The sequence below is a fragment of the Sinocyclocheilus grahami genome, unplaced genomic scaffold (assembly GCF_001515645.1).
Source record: "Sinocyclocheilus grahami isolate Dianchi unplaced genomic scaffold, SAMN03320097.WGS_v1.1 scaffold189.1, whole genome shotgun sequence".
In the NCBI taxonomy this organism is placed as follows: domain Eukaryota; kingdom Metazoa; phylum Chordata; class Actinopteri; order Cypriniformes; family Cyprinidae; genus Sinocyclocheilus; species Sinocyclocheilus grahami.
Window position 1 is genome coordinate 1,482,209 of NW_015505368.1, and position 22,124 is coordinate 1,504,332.

A 22,124-nucleotide genomic window follows, 5' to 3' on the forward strand; every position below is an offset into this window, starting at 1 on the left:
CCCAAAAAAAGAGGTAAAAAACGAGGCCCCGTGGGGGGGGGGGGGGGGGTTTGAAGCAGTAAATCCTTTTCCCCAAACTCGCACTCTGCGCTGGTACCACGTTAAACATTTACACGGTTCAGTTTGCGCTTTATTAGGGAGTTACTAGCATGCTTGTTGCTACAAAAACATCTCTTGACCATTTGTATCATATTAAAAATTTACATGGAACTGCAGAACTGTTACCTGCAGGATACTAGCATGTTAGCGACAAAGTTAGCAGCTACAAGGTCTGTGGCTATAAGAGAAGCGAAGCTAATTGGTAAGGATGGGTTAAGTAAATGTTTGACTTCTCTGCTGTGCTAAAGGGACCGAGAAAGTCAGCACCGCCTCGGAATGATCAGAAGGCGGGAGAGAAGAGCGGTTTGGGTTTTGACAGACGTCTAAAACTTGTGTCGACACTTTGCACAGATTAGCCAGTGTCCCACATTTCTTGCACACAGATAGCATATGGTGGTCATGCTCTATGATCGCTCACTCATCTAAGCGAAAGAATGTTGAACGTAATGTATGTACAGCAGTGATGTTTTCCAGAATTTATGAATTCTCAATCGTTGTTTTTCTTGTTATTTGGCTTTTTTTTCCCAAGTGTGAAATGTAGCCAATGCATGCATGAAATACATTTGTTTAAAGGGAGAATATTATTAAAAAAATTATGAGTTAAAAGGTCTGTAAGATCATGTCTTTATTTGTTGTTCAAATTTTTTTAAATGCTGTTTTCATTGTATATGTATGTATGTATGTATATATATATATATATATATATATAATATTTTAAAAATTTTGTAACTTGGTATTAGGCTCCATTAATGTGGTAAATACAAAAATAAGATTTATTTCATTAATTTATTATTATATTGCAGCAGTATTTTGATTGGTATGTTAGCATGGTACATTTTTTGTTTGTGATTATAATCCATGGAATAGAGCTCACTGGTTGGAAAACTTAGTTTAATATTTCTGAATCAAGGTTTGTAAATTCATATTTTGTGTAAATCAAGTCTTGTGGTGACCAGTTGGCATCATTTCCTTTTTCAGGTTTCAAATCCAGAGAGGGAAGGCTGACCCAAATAACTATAAAGGCCTTGGAGACTGTTTCAGAACTATATTTCGTGCTGAGGGGTAAGTTATAAATGTCTGTCTGTCCGTTGTCCATTCGTTTATCCATTTGTCCATCCATCCATCCATCATACTGTATTGTATTGCCATGCCATCAGAATTTCTCAATAATTTCATTTATAATTTAATATATCTACCAAGATGTATCAGACACCAAAATAAAACATAAAAAATAAACACTTTTAGGATATTTGTAGTTTATATAATATAATATGGAATTGTCTGGTGGTACAGTTTTTGTTTAGGTTTCCAATCTTGACCCTGGCCTTCATCACCATTCATTTTTGTTTGGAAATACATCTTTACTTTAATTTGTTACTTCATTTAAAATTTTTCAGTTATTATTACTTTTTTCGTTGGAAGTGTGAATGACACTTCTGGTTTGTAATGTTTTCTTTCAGTTCTTCTCATCTGCTGTTTTCATGTATTCAGTGTAAACTAGGCACACATGTCTGCTGTATGCATGGTAACAACATACACCTGGTGACAGGGAATGTTTTGAGCTTTGGAAAAGTAATAAACCTGCTGAACAAAAATCACAAACTTTAAGCCCACCTCTTCTGGAATATGCAGTGTGTCAATCTCAGACAAGCAAGTGAAGTCATAGGTTTATATTAAGCACTGGCAGTGGCATGCTCAACATGTGTCATGTTAACTGCCTCTGCTCATAGGAAATCACACATATGACGTAGTGTGCTTAGGGCAGAGATTTATCTGTTTCTGTCTCCCTCCTCCTTTTTTATTTTCCCTCCCCAAATGATTTGCTCTCCTTTCAGTTTTTTCTCCCCTCCCTCCGCCACATAACATGAGGCACGTGTCAGATCCCAGAGAGTGTGCAGACTTGAAAGAAAGCTCTGTTTATGGCAAGATGACAGCTTTACAGTGGATCTAAAGCTGATCCGCAGCAAGGTGTGAGAATATATGTGCGCGTGTGGCCCCAGGTGACACTGACGCAGCGGCTCTGGCTGGCCGTTATGAGATCCATCGTACTTTTCCTCTCCACGGAGCTGTCATCGGCTGCATCCCGCAGGCCTCCCCTGCAGATTACGCCTCTTCTTCTAAGCCAATTATCACCCTCCGACTGTTTGTGCTGTGGCTGGAATCACCACACAGTAGCCAGTAGCATGATCAGCCCCAGGCTGAACCACTTAGTTTTAATTTACACAAATGGTGGTGGGAGTTACTGTTGTGAAATTATTATTGAAAATAAACATGCTCTTGCTGTATGGGCTAGCATTGCACTTGCTCTCGGTCCATATTTTGTTCTGTCCTCCCCTCTGTGCGGTAGAAACCTGAGCCCTTCGGCTTCCACTGACCAATTAGTTCAGAGCTGGAGATCCATCTGTGAATTGGCTCCAAGTCTGTTTGAAATGTTATGAACATTCACTTGCGTCATGATGTAGCATGTGTGAATCATCATAGAAAGAAAGCACTAATAGTTTTAGATCACATATAAATAGCTTGATTGTGCATAATTATTTAACAGTATGTGTCTTAGCGGGTGATTTATAGAACATTTTGTTGGTACTTTAAGCAGCAGGTAAGTTGCTAAGACTCCAAAATTTTGAAATGGATTATTCGCACCAAGTTGCATTTTTTTACATGTATTTTTTATCTATCTATCTATCTATCTATCTATCTATCTATCTATCTATCTATCTATCTATCTATCTATCAAAAAAAAATATTCCTGTGATGGCAAAGCTGAATTTTCAGCAACCATTAGTCCAGTCTTCAGTGTCACATGATCCTTCAGAAATTATTCTAACATGCTGATTTGGAGGTAAATAAACATTTAGTTTTTATTGAAAACTGCTATTGAAAACTGAGCCACATTTTATCAGGATTCTTTGATGAATAGACAATATATGAGTCATGGACATTATCTTTTTTTGTTGTTTGTTTATTTTTTTGCATGCATTAATTTATTGGTGATTTAAAAAATCATCATCATTTTAAATTCTGGATTTCTATGAAGTAATAAAACTTATGTTGTTCATGAAATGCATGAGAACATATATTGGTTAAATAATTTTATAGTGAATTTTTTGAATATATAAGTTTCTTACTGTGTTTAGACGACAGGAATGTTGTATGAATGTATGTTTCCTGTAAACGCATAAAAGGAAGGCTTATGTTGCTTTACGTTATAAATTTTTCCTTATTGTAAATATATATGTATATGTAATTAATACCATATTTATCTTTTACGTTTTTAAGTTGCATACCCTGAAATGAGTTGGTAAGGTAAGGTAGTTAGTAAGGTAGTTGTTAAGTTTAGGTATGGGGTAGAATTAAGGGATCTAAAATATGATCATGCAGAATAACTCATTAATATGTGCTTTATAAGTGCTAATAAACAGCTAATAGGCATGCTAATAAGCATTTAGGCAATTAGCTGATGAATTGGTGTTGTTTTACTCTGCCTGTCATGTTTGATTTCAAGCCAAATCTCAAGAAACGTCCCTGCCTCTCATCTCGCCACTCCTTGATTTATGAGCCTGGAGCCGTTGTGCCACCCTGAACCAATGTCAAGGTTAAAGGCTCGAGAGGCAAATGAAAATATTTGCAGAACAAGCATTCAGGTTGTTGACAAGGGATAGGACAGGAAGAGCTCAAAGTCACCCGGTCCACCAAGTAAGATCACAACTGTACGCTTACTTACAGCAGACAAAGACCGAAATGTAAATATTCCATATACGTTTCCCCGTCAGCCCAGTGATTCATTGACGCTCGGCCCCATAACAGGGATCAAAAATTTTGCCTCATTATCCAATTTGGTTAATATATAATTTCCTTCCTCTGCTTTTGTTATGTTGAAGGATGTGGCTATGAGTTGAATGGGAGAAATGGGGTTTGATGCAAATCAAAGACAAATCACACCTATACAAACTCCAGCAGCTGGACCCACACGTACCTAAATGTGTGAGCATTTGCTTATGAGGGCCAACTGCGTGCTTACATTTAGAGTCAAATTGGCATTCAGGCATAGTCAAACCAGGCGTAGTCAAATGGGGACCTAAGTGCGTGTGTAACAAATTGGAGCTTTATCTCACCACCTGATGTTTCTTAGACTGACCACACCCGGGAAACACGCGGCTGGCGTTTGCATGCACCACAAGGGGGGCATCGGGAGGGGGGCTTCCGTTTTGCCAGACAAAAGCCCTGCATGTCGGTCCCACTCTGCCAGACACTTTCGTTTGACACAATGCCTCTCTGTTGCCGTTTCACCTGACAAGTGAGGCTTGTGACAATCTGACACATCGTGATGCTGGTGAAATCGAGATTGTTTGTCATCCGATGAGATGTGTGGTAGTAATTAGCCATGGGTCAGAGGTTTTGGAGTGGCGGTCACGGCGTGGGCAAATTCGCTCGCTAATCGCCTCATATCTGTTCGCAGAAACGATAATATTTACACCCCAACTAAATCAGCCGAGGACATCTCTGTTGACTGCCCGGGCATGTTTTCACAATACAACGACAGAAGTTCACATGCAGCTGTCACGCTACTCTGTCCACCCTGTTCACACATGTGTGTTCAATATCAATACATGCTAGAACTGATACTGAGAAATCTGTTTTATTCTTACCCGTCCCCTCCTGGGATGTATCAACCATCTTATACGCATACATAGATGTTACCTGGTCTGAAGCTTTGGTTATTAGTAAGGCTGTTCATGTTAAAGGGATAGTTCACCCAAAAAATTTAAATCTTGTCATTTACTTTCCCTAATGACTTTTTTGTGTTTGTGTGGAACATACAAGAACCTTCCTCACTAAGCTTTCCAAGAACAGACAAAACAATGTTCTTACATTCAAAAACAATAAATTGACTTGTGATACTTTTTGTAATGGCAATTTAATGCCTTTTTATTATCAGAAAATAATATAAAAACATTCAAATATTTAAAAAAATATTTAGCATTAAGTTTTTACTATTAATTAATCCATTAGGTATCATAACACTGAACAACAATTTTTACAGCATTTAATAATCCACTCTACCATTCAAAGTTTGGAGTCCGTGAGATATATATATATATATTTTTTATAATTGAAAGAATTCTCTCATGCTCACCAAAGATGTATTTATTTAAGCAACAGAGCAATTATTACAATTTAAAATAACTGTTTTCTGTTTTAATATAGTTTATGTATTTAGAGAACTAATTACTATTTAAAACTATTTTATTGGAAATATAGAATGTTTTGTTGTATTGTAAATGTCTTTTACTATCACATTTGATCAATTTAATGCATCCGTACTAAATAAAAGTATTAATTTCAAACAAATCAGCAACAACAACAACAAAAATCTTACTGACCCCATGTAGATTAATGTTAACTGATAAATTAACAGTGTCCGCTCACATTATAGTAATTGGTTTATACGTTTATGTATGTTCATACTTTAATTTACTTTGAAAGGTAAAAAATATATCTGTATGTGTAGAAATGAACAATAACCTATTAATAAATGCTGTGAAAGTATAGTTTATTGTTAGTCTATGATATCTTATTGTTAGTCTATGATATCTGTTATTAATTAATGTTAACAAACTGAACTGTATTGTATTGCCAAAATATTGCTATTGATAGCAGTTTAATTTTGATCAATTTTATTAATAATCATATTATGTTATTCTTTTTTTTCTTTCTTTCTTTTGGCAACCCATATACATTGTATGCCTTTGAGATATTTCATAAAACGTTTTATAAGCATGATTAAATTTGTTGGTAAAAATACTAATGACTGCATCTATTTACGCATCGTTTTGTTTTTGCATTTTGTTTTGTTTTACATTTCTAGATAAACTATGTTCAATTCTAAACAAAATGGTATAATCCTCATTCTTAACTTTAATTCTTTAAAATGGACATTATGTGGACTTCAAAGAATGAAATTGTCTTTTGATTTCTTTGATTGCAAGTCTTTAGCTAATACAGCTTTAAAAAAAGAGGCCGAATGACCTGATGATTTCAAGCATCAATATTTATTGTCATCCCTACTAACCAATTGTATCACACCACAATAAATCCAATGACAGACCTTTTCTTTTTGACATATTACTACAATACCGAAACTACACACACAATTCTAGGTAAATGTTAGCTCTTTGCCATACTGTTGAGTTTTTGTATGAGAGAATGAGGAGCGAGAAGAAAAGCTCAGGTGTTTCCCCTTGCTCAGACTTGTCCTGACTTTCAGATTGACAGAAAGCATAACAGAGTCAGGTTTCAGCTTCAGAAAAAGTACATGTGCTCTCCAAACAATGTCTGCTTCTCAAATGCACATGTCTGAGTTTAGGGGCGGTAAGAACGTGCTGAAGCATTGATCAGACTGGAATCTCAAAATGCAGACACTTGGTTGCCGTTTGCTTAAGCAGACTGTGAATGTCCGTGAGATCCTGTATGATATTTAAATTAAAAGAAAATATTGGACTGTCACAAAAAACATTTCTGTTAAGATACAGCATGGTAGGCCAACACATTTGAATCATTTACAGTTTGAGATACAATTTGAGCCGTTACAACGTTAAACTCGTATCACGACAGTTATGCAAGTAGCCTTGATATAAGTTTATGGTGATATCAAGATCAATTCAAACATATTTCAGCTTTCTAAGTATATTCAAATGAGAAAAGATATTAGTGATAATGCTGTTGGAAGACAAAGACTGTTTGTGTTCATTTGCTTACCATACAGATACCTGTCAAGAGTAACTGTCTATGTCTATTTGCACTTCTAACTCTATTATTTGATAAGTATCCCTTAAAGCTGTTTTCTTTGATGCAATAATGTGACAGTTCTTAAGAACTCATTATTAATTATATAGCAGAAGCTGAAGAATCTCACCCGTTTTGACACTAATGCCAAGAGATGATTTGGCTGTCTTAATCTTTTTAGACATTGAAAACAGTCTTTAATGAATCCACACAAGGGGCAATCCAAACCAGGAACGGGAGAAGACACACGTACATCACAATGTTAGACCCGACAAAGACAGAACGCACAGACTGGGACTTAAATACATGGGGTAATGAGGACAATTGACAAGACACACCTGAATCACATGAACACAATCAAACAAGGAAGAAACTGAGTTTTTTACCATTTGTGCCATTACAACATTAAACTCGTATCACGACAGTTTTGCAAGTAGCCTTAATATAAGTTTATGATGATATCAAGATCAATTCAAGCATATTTCAGCTTTCTAAGTATATTAAAATGAGAAAAGATATTAGTGATGATGCTGTTGGAAGACAAAGACTGGTTGTGTTCATTTGCTTATCATACAGATACCTGTCAAGGGTTACCGTCTATGTCTATTTGCACTTCTAACTCTATTATTTGATGAGTATCCCTTAAAGCTGTTTTCTTTGGTGCGATACTGTGACAGTTCTTAAGAATTCATTATTAATTATATAGCAGAAGCTGAAGAATCTCACCCGTTTTGACACTAATGCCGAGAGATAATTTGGCTGTCTTAATCTTTTTAGACATTGAAAACCTACAAATGTAGTTCCTTTGGTTGAGGGCTTTTGTTTTCATTTATAAGTGCGTGTTTGTGTATTTAGACCAGTTTAACCTGTTCTGGTTTGGAAACAGTACCCTGGAAACAGTAGTGCATTACAACCGAAGCTGAGCTCAATCAATGCATGGTAATGGGGGTGGATTTCCATAGTAGTCTCACATTAAAGAAGGATTCAGCATTCTTATGTGTATCACCATAAGTGAAGATGTGAAATAGTTGCAAATATTAGTCATGTCTTCTGTGTATTAGACTTAAGACACTTGGTCAATTACTTAAGACAGTTTGACACATTGCACCAATAAGGATTAAGCCTAAGCGCAAATTCCGACAAGATTCTTCAAGTAATTCAGCTGCAGCAAACTATATATACCCAAACTATATAGATGCAATGATGTATCAGCCGATAAAATAATTTTTTTCATTATGATTGTTCAAAATCAGCTGATGATTAGTGCCGATTATATCCTGTCAATCAAAACGTGGTGTAAAAACATATGAGACTGCAATTCATGCTGTGTCTGAAGAAACTTTCTTGTGTTGAATTTGGCACTGTCATGCATTAACAGTTAGTAGTGACATTTAAACATTTGACCCTATGAACCATCCAAAGTTCAATCTAGGGTTGCCAGATCCATGTTTTTTCTCTACACCAAACATTATTTGTAACATGCCTCCCATCCAATAATCAAAAAGAGCTTTGTGCTTTCTTACTTCTGATAAGAAACAAAGTCTAATTTTTCAAATTCTGTCAATTCTATCATGAAATTCAAAAAATGAATGCCATTTTGACGCTCTTAAATGTGACGAGACAGATCGCTGCAGCATGAAGCGCAAGTCTTTTCCACTTTAATGCAAGTTATAGTGAAAAAAATCAACATCAGAATGTCTGTTGAAATATACAGTACAGCTCACCAAAATGTATCATGTCTCTTGTAATCACTCAGTGTTTCAACTGTGGAAAGACGCCAATAAAACAGCTTGTGAACAATATTTCACTTAATGGTGCATTTGTCTTGGGAAAGTTATCCATTGTTCACAGTTCATTAGTTAGCAAACACTAAAATGGAGCTTGTTTACTTAGAATCATATATATATGTTTGAATAAATCTGGCACGAAGACAGGTATTTACATATGTGCAACTGAGTTGTATAGCCATTTCAGTTTTTATTTGAGTGCAATTATGATATCTGAAAATAAATAGAAGTTGAATATAATTGCTCTGTTGTTAATTTTAACCTTTAATATTATAGTAATGTGCCAAATGAAAAGGTTCCCTGTATTGTTTACAGCACTGGTTAGGAGAGATTTTTTTCCTTAAGAAAATCAAACTATCGGTATCGGCATTGACAGATATCATTTTGGATAGCTGGCTATCAGTATTGGCATATGAATTCAGTATCGGTGCATCTCTAATTTATATACAAACAAATAAATAAACAAATAAAAGTAAGCTAGTTAATTACCTTTAATCCTGTTGTTAATTTAAACTCAGATTTAAAGGTTTTAGATTCAGATTTTAAGATTTAATTTCTGAAATGATAGCACTTATTCAATGGACTGGGGGAAATTAAATAGGTTTTATGATTATTCATTCATTCATTCATTCATTTTAAATATTTGAAAAAATAATTTGGTAACACTTCCTAGGAAGCCCGTATTTATAATACATTATAAGGGTATTCTTAAGGCATTATAATGAATGCATAATGCATTATAAAATAATGTATAATATGTTGTATCATCTCATGAATATTCATAAGAACAGTTTTAATATATTATAATATTTACTTATTTGTGGTTATAGCTTTTAAGAGTATGATGATTTATAACACAATGAACACGTTGCATCCACTTTTACAATGGATTATATTTCTCATAGTTATAATGTATTATAAGTCTCATATCTTGCCATTTTTCTTATGCTACTTTACTTAAAGCGGTCAAAGACCCCTTATAAGTAGTAATAATAATAATAATAACATAATTTTTTTTCTTTCAAACAGCCATAAGATCAGATATCAGATCAGATGAATGTGTAATATGACACATTTGCTTTGAACTATTTTTATTGTAATATCAGTTTGATTATTTTGATGGTACCCTTTAAACAGCTGTTGATAAGTGACTCTGCAACTACATATCAACTAGTGGTCATTTTTTTCAGTTGGAGTATAAAGCTCATATCAATTAATTAACATTAGCTCCACAGGAAACACTCAAATAACACTCAACATCTAACCACTCACAAGCTGTAGTAAGATACTGTGCGGATCTTAAATAAACAATGTCAAGATATGATACAGTCCATTATTCTGTAAATGAAGTAGATTTAATATGGTGTTCATTGTGTGTTATAAATAATCATACTCTTAAACTTATAACCACAAATACGTAAGTATTACGATGTATTATAACTGTTGTTATGATTATTCATGAGTGGATATAACATATTATATGTTTTTTTATAATGCATTATGCATTCATTATAATGCCTTAAGAATACCCATATAATGTATTATAAATACGGGCTTCATAGAAAGTGTTACCAAAAATTTTTCATTATCTGCCCCTTTGTCTTCCATATTGCTCCATTAATTGATGCAATAAATATTTTCCATTCCATATTCAAGCTGCATATTGTCAGGATTATGGTCCTGTTTTCCCTCCCCATGTGCTCCGTGACCCAATTTCTTCCTTGTTTGATTGTGTTCATGTGATTCAGGTGTGTCTTGTCAATTGTCCTCATTACCCCATGTATTTAAGTCCCAGTCTGTGCGGTCTGTTTTTGTCGGGTCTTACATTGTGATGTACATGTGTCTTCTCCCGTTCCTGGTTTGGATTGCCCCTTGTGTGGATTCATTAAAGACTGTTTATTCTAATCTACGTCTCCGTCGTTCACGCCGACACAGTGCGTGACACATATGCACTACTCCAACATTTTTAAAGGCTGCTTGATCAGCTTTTTGCCAACAGTGATAGTAAAAGTAGGTGCTTAATCTTAAGAAAATTATTTTTATATAAGGTGATCAATTTTCCCAACCTGTTACCAAAATGTCTAAATATATTTTAAAGGGGTCCTATTATGCTTTTTCACTTTTTTAATTTTAGTCAGTGTGTAGTGTGTATGTTTGGGCATTAAAAATATCTAGAAAGTTACAAATCTCAAAGTCCACTCCAAAGGGAGATATTTAGTTTTTTAAAAATCCCTTTTCAAGAACTACAAAGAACGGCTCGTTTGGACTACAGCTTTTGGTTTCCGGGCTTTGTGATATCACAAAGCGGCTCATTAGAATTGCATTACAAATAATTCCCGCATACAAAAATTCGAATGGTTGGGGGGTGGGGAGGGGCGAGGTTGTTGTTAGAACGCTTGGTTGAGTGAGTGATGAAGAAGACGATGAAGAAGAAGTGCTGCTGCGGAGTTAGTGCATCAGAGAAAACGAAGAAGAGCTGCTGTGCTGTAGCGTCAAATTTTTGGCATGTCTAGAACAGCGGTTCTCAATTCCAGTCCTCGCGTACCCCTGCTCTGCACATTTTGTATGTTTCTCTTATTGCTTCATACGTTTGTTATATTTGACTGTAAGTGCCCTGCGAAGTGGACATTACCGGATATTCCTCCATGATTCCAGTTCGAAGGGAGCGTATATGTTCCATACAAAGAGCATTTAAGTGTGTGAGACGTAAATTTAAATTGTATTTATTTACAGAGGTATATTATGTCCGACTTCACGCTTCTCTAGTAAGTTTCATTTGTGTGTGAAGACACTGCAGGCAGCGGCGCAGCGCAAATCTGTAAATGAATATTCCGAAGTGAAGTAAACTTCAACGAATTTCCCCTGCTCAGGGAGTAGGGAGCAATGGACACTGTGTAGGGACCATGTCAATTGAACGGCACTGCCAGTGTGCCTACACTCATAGAAAATAATGTATTCGAATTTTAAAGACGTGGCGCTTCTCGTCCGGTGTGCGACCGCCTGAAACGCTGTTTTTTTTCACCTCCGTGCCCAAACGTCTTTGTTTGGGCTTCCGAAAGCGGATGATGTCAGGAAAAAGTGGTTGCAATTTACTTTTTAACTCTGTTCCTGAGCATTATAACCCCAATTTGCTATTGTGTGCTGCGCATTTTACTGAGGACAGCTTCCACATCACGAGTGAGTAGTGCCGGATTCACCAAAAGCTTTTGTTGAAAGACGGAGCAAGGGGCGTGGCAGTACTGAAACGCCGTCTAAGCTGTTCGCCAATCACAGCGCACTGGGACAGCTAACCAATCACAACACATTTTGTTTTTCGGAAGGCGGACCTTCATCAAAGCCGGAACTAATCGAGCCGTTTGTGCCAGCCTGGGGAGAAAGGTATTTTAATAATGTAAATTATGTGAAAAATAATGTGTTTTTCGAACCACCAAGCATGAGAGCATGTTCTAGTACACCCCCAAAACAAAATCAAGACTTTGTAAAAGAGCATAATAGGACCCCTTTAACCCTTATTTATTTTTTATGTATCAATATGTTTATTTACTTACTTCAGAAATCATGTTATTAAGCTTGATTAATGCAGTGAACACAACAATATTTGTAAAAATTGAAAAAAATGGAATGAGATTATTTACTTGAGTTTTCTTCGGTGTCACAGTTTCGTAGAATTTTTGCAATGATGCTAAAATCAAGTGTTGAGGGTTAGCACATTAAAGGGGTTCTATTATGCGATTTCAAGTTTTCCTTTCTCTTTGGAGTGTTACAAGCTGTTCGTGAATAGATAAGATCTCTAAAGTTGCAAAGACTAAAGTCTCAAACCCAAGAGATATTCTTTATAAAAGTTAAGACTCGTCCACGCCCTCCTAAAACGCCTTGTTCAAACACGCCCCACATGTCTACATCACGATGTGGGAAGATTTGCTTAACACCGCCCAAATGTTCACGCAAAGAAAGAAGGCATAACTTCGATTCTCGCTGTAGTATTGTTGCCGCCGCCATATCGTGGATACGCTGTGTGTTTCGTTGTGAAAGTGAAACTACTTTGTTTGGTCTTCCAAAAGAGGACACAACTAGAAATCAGTGGTTAAGTTGTATTTACAACACTGTTCCAGAACAGTTCAAACCAAATATTCAGATGTGTGCAACGCATTTTACGGAGGACGAGGACTGTTTCCTGAGAGAAGCCTACAATGCTGGTGTTCTGACAAATAATGCTGACTCACAGCCTGTAAGTACGTTTTCATATTTAAAGGATTTGCCACTGACGATTCAAACGCGAGTTTTGAGCAGTGTAGTGTAGCGCTTGTTGTTTGTCGTTTCTCCGATCACAAATGCAGACATGGTTTTATGTTTACGCGGAGCGATGCAATGCAACGCGTAAAAAGACAGTATAAGTCATTATAATCAGTAATTATGTCCCCACTGGATGCAACAAATGCCTCGTTTATAATGGGTTTTATTGGTTTTGTCTCTTCGCGCTGGGACACGGCATCACAGTATGGTAAGGGGCACAACATTTCCGTCACACGCTTGAAGAATTCGGCCAATCACAACACACTAGATAGCTGGCCATTCATAGCAAAATGTAAAATCGACGCATTTCAGAAAGGCAGGGCATAGAGGAGAAACAATAATGTGGTAAGTATGTGGAAAATAATGTTTTTTTTTCACCTTAAACCGCATACACATTTCACTACACCAAATACACAAAATAATGTTCTTTTTAGCAATGTCATATGACCCCTTTAATAGCTACAGTACATATTGGTGCAAATCACCCATAGGGCCTAGCTTGATGTTTAACATGTTTAACTGTTTTGAATCAAATATCCTTTGAGATGCAAACAAATCTTTTGTTTCATTACTGTACACACAATCGGCCAAATAGACATTTAAATGTTGTTTGTTCATTTATCATGTGTATCAAACCCAATGAGTGATGTCTTTTCCTCAACAGAGTGTACGGCTTCTACAAGGGAATCCTTCCCCCCATTTTGGCTGAGACCCCAAAAAGAGCAGTGAAGGTAACAGGAACCACATTTGACTCTGAGCTTAAACTCATCACTTAAACCATACACACTCTGATCTTTGCAACCTGGCCTTCCGAGTGTAAACATACACACAGACCACATACGTATGTCCTCAACATACCGGCTCTAGCCAGGAGGATCAAAAACTCTCATCCCCTCTCTATGTTTGTATCCCCTCTCGTCATGCCACATGTGTTTGCTGTTGAGAACTCCCAATATTGACCTACATGGCCAAAGATTGCTACCGGCCTCACTTTAGTATCATGTATAAACAGTACATATATACACTCTTGAGTTTAGATGAGCACCCACTGTGGTTTTAGGCCTTTGGTTATGGGCACCTCCAAATGGGTGCCTGAAAGGAGAGCGAGCACATTAAGGTCTCACTTTTCCAATCTAAAAAACATCTGGAAGGGGTTTCGTTCCATTATTGGAAAGCTTTGGATTGGTAGACTTGACATGCTTTAACAGTTTGTCATAATTCAGATTTGATCACCTGATTTCACATGAAAATTCTGTCTTCATGTAATCATTTTAATGTCATTCAACTCATTTGACTCTCTTTCCTGCTAGAAACATAAAAAGAGAATTTTTAAAAATATACGGGTCACTTTCTTCCAGTGAATGGGGCCTGGAGATTATATCCGTTTCTCAATACCAAGTACGCAAAGTTCAGACTTGCATCCTTGGTAGTTCGAACTTCGCAAGTTTGACTTGGGAGTGCGAACTCCTGAGGACGGGAGGACACAAGTCTGGTAATTCTGCAAATGGAACAGCAGTGGACTTGATAACGTCAGTCAGCTCACCTTGGCTACTCCGGTTATATACAATACGACGAAATATGATATCAAACACCACTGCCTCTTTTCATTTTCATTTAAACAAATTAATAGCCGCAAAGATGTAGTTCAGGGAACGTATATACATTACAGTAAAACAAAATATTATATCAAACAGCATTGCCTCTTTTCAGTTTCATTTAAAATATTAATAGCCACAAAAACGCATTACAATAAAACGAAATGATATCAAGCACCACTGCCTTTTCGTTTTCATTTTAAAAATATAAAACATATTAATATGTGGTTTAGGTAATATGTGCACATATACACACATGATTATCTTCACTGTATGTATAATAAAATGAAATATGACAAGCACATCTCTTTTTTTTTTGTTAAATGTTTGTTTAATGTTTTAATGAACAATAATAGCCATTATAAAAGTATAAGTATAAAGTTATATAATAGGAAATAAAGACAAAAGCAAACAATTCAAGTCAAATACTACAAAGTCAGTGCTGTATTACGATTAATAAATAAATAATTTATGAAATATAACTTTGTGCTCAGCCAACACGATATGACCTGGAAGAAATAATAGATTCATGAAACCAAAGATTGCCTGTTAGATATACCCAAAACAAATTTTACCTCATGTTTAACCACTACCGAGACATCAGAGCCAGCGGCAAATGTCAGAAGGTCTAGCCAAGTTGAGGCTGCTCTCATCGGGATACATGAGCACTGAGCGTCCGCTGATCGCCTGGAGCTCACGTCTCCGAATTCGGCGAAGCAGATTTTCAAATAGGTGCTATCTTTATAAATAAACCGTAGATTTGAGTTTTAAACAACTATATTCTCGAATACTTTTAGAACTGCATTTCATGACACATTAACAGTAATATTTTGAAAATTATGTGGGTTTTCTCCTCCACCATTAACGCTCACTGGTTGGTGTGAAATGCATTGTGGGATACCTGGCTGCCTCAAGCCCTGCATTCCATTCGGAAGGGCTCATCCCTTTCATTCCGAAGGGCCCTTTGAAATGGCCAGTTTTGAGCACTTCAGTTTGGAACGACCCTTCAATATGGCGGCCATGATTGTTTTCACTCCGAAGTACCCTTCGGAGGGCGATATATCCCATTTGGAACGCACCGAAGTTCGCCCAAGTCACCTCTGGATGCATGCTTGATAAAAGGGGCAGAGCAAGTACACATCCGGGAATTTGAACTGTACTTGGCTAGATGTGAATTTTGAATTGGAACATTACTTGGGCAACTACTGATGACGTTTCACAAGTTCACATGAACACAAGTACAGACAAGAACGCATATTGAGAAACGGCCTATACGTTTCCAAAGGACACAAAAGCATCATAAAAGTAATCAATACTTTACTCGTGTGACTTAATCTAAATCTTCTCAGGCCATACACTCTTAAAAATAAAGGTTTCAAAAGGACGTTTTCACAGTGATGCCATAGAACCATGTTTTGGTTCTTCAAAGAACCTTTCAGTGAACAGTTCATAAATATAACCATTTTCTTCTTTTTAGTGTAAAGAACATTTGAACAATCTAAAGATAATGGAAAGGTTTGTAACACTTTACGCAAAGCCTTTAAGTATAATGCATTATTAAGGGTTATTAATGCATTATAATTATTCATAATGTGTGCTGTAATACGATATCTTGTCATAAGTAATTATAACCAAATTTAAAATTCATAGTGTAACAATGAATTGATAAGTGTTATGATGTGTTAATTGTGGTTACAATTATTCATGAGATTGTACAATGTATTATAAGGTGCATTACAAGGCATAATTAATGCATTAAAACTACTTTTATAATGCATTATACATAAAGGCTTTAAGTAAAGTGTTACCAAAAGGTTCTATGGATATTAAATTTTCTTCATGGAATCATCATCATGCTAATAAAGAACCATTATTTTTAAAAGTGTACTTTTTTTTTTGTCAAACAGAACAAAATTTAAGATGTTATTCACTGAAAATGAAGAGTAACTGCCACAACTGGATCATTGAATGTGTGAACAAATCATGCAAAGTGAACTAGATTAACCTGTTCCGGGGGGGAAACCTGACTCAAAAGCACTATTCGTTCAGAAACCGGGCATCATTGCTTTTCCGTTTAACTCAAATTAACTTGCCAATACTGTCAGGAAAAATAATGTTAAAACAGCTCATCAGTGGGGATATATTTTTTGATCTTTTTAGCCTTAAAAAGTGCATATTAGTTCCTTAGAGTAAAACATATCTTTACAATTAGATTTTTTTAATTTGTGAAAGTGAAGAAAAAGAGCTACGAGTATGATAGATTTTCTGATAATAACTATTTAAATTCTGGTCTGTTCATCACACAAAACTATTGTATAACTTTGAAAGACTTGGAATTTTGTGCAGAAGTTTTATGGCATATTTTGAATTATGGTGTATTATGAAGTATTTTTCAGCTTGATGCCCCCAATCCTCACTCACTTTATATTGAATATTTTTCAGAATTCCTTTTGTTTTTTATCTTTTTAGCCTTAAAAAGTGCATATTAGTTCCTTAGAGTAAAACATATCTTTACAATTAGATTTTTTTAATTTGTGAAAGTGAAGAAAAAGAGCTACGAGTATGATAGATTTTCTGATAATAACTATTTAAATTCTGGTCTGTTCATCACACAAAACTATTGTATAACTTTGAAAGACTTGGAATTTAGTGCAGAAGTTTTATGGCATATTTTGAATTATGGTGTATTATGAAGTATTTTGGAGCTTGATGCCCCCAATCCTCACTCACTTTATATTGAATATTTTTCAGAATTCCTTTTGTTTACCACAGAATAAATCATACGGATTTATAATGACTAGTGCTGTCAAATGATTAATCGCGATTAAGCACATGCAAAATAAAAGTTTTTGTTTATGTAATATATGTGTGTGTGCTGTGTATATTTAATATGTATATATAAATACACACACATACAGAATATATTTTGAAAATATTTACATGTATTTACACGTATATATTTATATTTAATGTAATGTAAATATATTTAATATAGAAATATAACATATTTTTCTTGAATATATACATGCATGTGTGTGTGTATTTATATATACACAATAAATATACACAGTACACACACATATATTATGTAAACAAAAACTTTTATTTTGGATGCGATTAATCGCTATTAATCTTTTGACAGCACTAGTAACGACATGAGGTTGAGTAAACGATGACAGAATTTTCTATTCATTTAACATTGATCCATGAATCCATGATGCTCCACGTCTGTTGATTTAAACCTATACTAAACAGGCTTGGTTTATTCTACAGGTCCTGGCTTCCATCAGTCTTACTGGATATTTTATTATCTAATATCTGTCAAGCTGAGCAAATCTTTACTGATATGTAGAATTATGTGTGTTATGTGTTTTTGTATTTGCTCAGTGTCAAGTTGACAGCTTCAGTGTTCTCATTCACTACAGTTGAGCTATGTTTGCTTAGGGTGTGAGCATTCATCTTGTCTGCGTGCATGTATGTGAATGCATGTTGTGTCTGAAAACACTTCCTGACAGGTTGTCCTGATCTTCTTTGCAGTTTTTTACCTTTGAGCAGTACAAGAAGCTGTTGAGCTTTACTCTTTTATCACCCGGCATGGTAAGTCATCTGATACAAGCAAGATATATCCACACACACACGGTCATTGATATTATACACACAATCACATTCACAGTCAAGCGAAGCACTCTCCTCATTACATGGCGTGCTGGCAGTGGGAACCAAGTGTAATCGAGATGAATGCTGCTCAGTGAGGCATGTGAAAGATAGCCCATTACTTTGACAGCAGTCTATCAATGTGGCAGCAGGCTTGACGGCTGAGCCTGGCAGCAGATCTCGCATCCATGGCTTCGTCGAACAGCCAAGAAGAGGCAAAACATTCACCTGCCTTATCAATCACACCTGTCTCCGCCCACTCTAGCTAGAGATGTCAATCCACACAGAGCCCACGGGCGCTGGGAAGATCGATGTACGGAGTGTGTGAGTGAGATCGCCTGCAAGGCAGTAAGTGAATTCAACATAGCGATTGAGCTGTGGCTCCGCCCCTCAGCTGAAACCTCTCAGAATGATTGATGAAGACATGCAGTAAAATGACAAATAAAAAATGAAAGAGTGGATGGCTGGCTCTGTAAACACGGTCAAGGAGATGTCCGGTTTTCAGACAGAAAATGAGTAATGAGGCTCTCACACTGTCTTGCAGTGTATGCACAAGCTTGTATACATGGCTACGCATACACACACACAAAAAGAAAAAATTTGCGAGTGTAATCATCACACACACAATTTCGTATTAATCGAGGGTGTGGGTGTGGACTATCCCCAGCTCACCTTATGCAAACACGCTCAAAGATCTCCTTTGTCACTCTTCAAGTAGGCCTGAAACTTGTAGACATACAGGTCAAGTGCTTGAATGGAGAGCCACTAATCATAAGAATAAAACCCTACCTTATATTTTATTAGTCTGTTTAGCGGGGTTAATCTTCCTCAAAAGTACTGATGGCAATGTTTGTTGATTAATGCCTTTTTTTATTGTTGATAACGAGATAAAGATGCACTATGATGATCAAGTGCTTGAACTAAACATGCTGAAATGTTGGACAAGAAAATTATAACAGTGAAATATATTACCAATACACTGACAATGAGAAGAAAAAATAATTGAGTTGTATATATAAAATAATGTAAAGTATGTAATATTATAAATAAAAATAAAGTGTGTGTGTGAGTGAGTGAGTGAGTGCACGTAAAATCAAAATCAGCAATAATAACTATTCAAGTATACATTTTTTAATTTCAAACAAATGCTCTTCTTTTGAGCTTTCTATTCATCAAAGAATCCTGAAAAACATTTATTAAAGTTTCCATAAAAATATTAAGCAGTAAATGTTTTTATAATGATAAGGTATGATATTCATAATAAGATTATCATCACAGGAATAAATTACATTTTAAAATGTATTGAAATAAAGAAAAATCAGTTTAAAATTGTAATAATATTCACAATATTACTGTTTTTTTTTTATTTAAAAAATAAATGTTTTCAATAAAACAGCCTTGGTGAGCGTAAGAGGCTTTACATAAAAAACAATGCTATATTCAACCTCTAAAGCACTGAAAATGTTTGATCCATATTTAAACGGAACATTTTACGTAATTTGTGCCTGATACAGTCGGACACTGCAGTCAGACATTGTAGTCAGTGTAAAATGCATAACAAATTAATATGGCATGGCAAAGCATTAAATAAACTAAAATTACATTTTTCATCAAAAGACAAAAACTAAAAAAAAAGCTATGCTAACATGAACACAACTGTTAATTTGCTGAACTATAGGGTTAATGCTTCTCTGTTCAGCTAGTATGAAAATATGAAAGCTTTTTCTCTGTCATACAGTTGAGTTGTTATTGCAACATATGAAGTAATTTATCTTTGTCCCAGTCATTTTGTCTGAGCCAGTTCATTTATCTTTGATTCCTGTCTGCATTTCCTTTCTAACCCCTGAGAATGATTGACGGTGGCAGTTTCATTCATTCATTTGTGGGTTAAAGTCAAGCTCTGCGTCTGGACAAACACGTTTCTTAAAGGCTAAGTGTCACAGTAGCATTGTTCCTTTGAGCTATGGGATTTGTGTGACATACCTTAAGTGTTGACTGGTCAACTAAAAAATACAGTCTGTTCTGAATTAAACACAAAGCGACTTTCTTTATAGTCCCTGTGTCTTTCTCGTTTGCCATGTGGCGTCATGTTCTCTTGTAATGTAATTCTGCCTGCTTCAATATGCTAGGCTCTCTCTGTGGCTGGCCTGGGGTCAGGGTTAACCGAGGCTCTGGTTGTAAATCCATTTGAAGTAGTGAAAGTGAGCCTACAGGCCAACAGGGATTCATTCAAAGTGGTAAGAGACTACAGCTGTTAATTGTCGTCTTGGTATTGTTTTTGCCTTTGTCTTGTCACAAATGTCTTAGTCATTCGTTTTGAGGGCCCTAATGTTATTGCTCTTTGTTTTTCTCCATGCAGCAACCGTCTTCATTTGCACAGGCCAGAACGATTATAAACACAGACGGCTTCGGTCTCCGTGGACTTAATAAGGGCCTGACCTCCACCCTAGGACGGCATGGCGTTTTCAACATGATCTACTTTGGTTTCTACTTCAACGTTAAAGATGCCATACCTGCCAGTCAGGTAAAAAAAGTGTCACCCAAAAATGGTAGTTCATCCATTTACTCACCCTCATGTCATTCCAAACCTGTATGGCGTTCTTTGTTCAGTGCATCTCAAAAGATCTTTTGAAGAATATTTTGATTGTTTTTAACCATACACTGAAAGTCAATGGGGTCCAAAACAGCTGACTTTAACTGTCTGGACAAAAAACAATGAGATATTTTTTTTTTTAAGTACCTTCAAAGGAAAATGCCATCTGCAAACAAAAGACACTATAGAGCTTTTCTCACAAAACATTTTTGACTTTGATGCGATTTACATTTGCATACATTGTTTCATACTATGAAAATAGCTTTTTACATGTAAAAGATAGATGCAGGTCTGTATAAATCATATCTTACTATTAGAAGAAATATGGATGGAAATAAGGGAAATTAGGTTTTCCATAAATATTTACTGGAAGCTGAAAACACATTTATACAACATTTCAAAAGTCCTGATTGGATACAGGTTGCCCCGTACATATAAATACAACATATTAATGGATGGTCACACTATACTTTTCATTCTGTTGACTTCCATTCATTTGCATATGAATGCTGATGTCTGACAACAAAATCTTATCTGAAGACATTTTGAATTTCGCTGTATTCCAAAGTTCAAAAGACATGTGACCAATAGAAGATTAATACATCATGGCATGACGTCTTAAAAAATGTTAATTTTAACATAGGGTGACATGATCTGAAAAGATATGAGACCGTCTAAACAGAAATGTTGAATTTTTTTATGAATTGTATGTTTTCTTGTAAATGTATAAGAAAAACATTTTCCTTTATATTACATGCATATTTCATATAGTTAGTTATGAAACATAAAGGTCCACATTTGTCTTTCACATGTATTTACATCACATGAATAAACCGTTCATAGGTCGAAAACGAAAGTAATTGTACAATGTTGTTCATCTCAGAACGTTTTAATTTGAGATTCAAGTCTAAAAGTAATACGAAAGCCAGAGTTTTTTAATTACGTATTTACAGGCTGATGACTGAACATGTCGCCTAGCAAATTAAAGGAGGGATCAGTCATGCACATCAGCAGAGAGCGAGAGAAAGAGAAGGAGAGGGAGGAGGAGAGGAGCTGCTAAGATAAACCTCACTAATACTTTCCCTGTTTGCTCTCCATCACATCCTCAAAGGTTCAGATTACACATCCGGCAGGGCTCAACTTCCAAACAAAAGTTAATTTTGTTTAATGGAAACGTTACCATACGCCTGCTCCACATGTATAAACTGGAGCATTAGATTTACTCAAATGAACTAATTGGAAGCAGACTGAGGTATTTGTTGGGGGGGGGGTTACAGTTGAAGTCCTACTGAAGATTAGTAATCCCCCTTCATCTGG

The 22,124-nt window shown here is 35.8% G+C and overlaps 1 protein-coding gene across 3 annotated transcripts in view; it reads left to right on the plus strand.

The window, feature by feature from the left end:
* Nucleotides 1–22,124, plus strand: part of LOC107594710 (mitochondrial 2-oxodicarboxylate carrier) — a 109,305-nt gene that overhangs the window by 80,966 nt on the left and 6,215 nt on the right. For 2 of the 3 annotated variants that reach the window (XM_016284866.1, XM_016284868.1), the window contains exons 4-8: nucleotides 1,078–1,161; nucleotides 13,630–13,696; nucleotides 18,098–18,157; nucleotides 20,344–20,451; nucleotides 20,574–20,738. In XM_016284866.1, the coding sequence (XP_016140352.1) occupies nucleotides 1,078–1,161; nucleotides 13,630–13,696; nucleotides 18,098–18,157; nucleotides 20,344–20,451; nucleotides 20,574–20,738 (484 nt within the window). The remainder of the gene's footprint in view (nucleotides 1–1,077; nucleotides 1,162–13,629; nucleotides 13,697–18,097; nucleotides 18,158–20,343; nucleotides 20,452–20,573; nucleotides 20,739–22,124) is intronic. The other variant, XM_016284869.1, reaches the window with a different exon arrangement.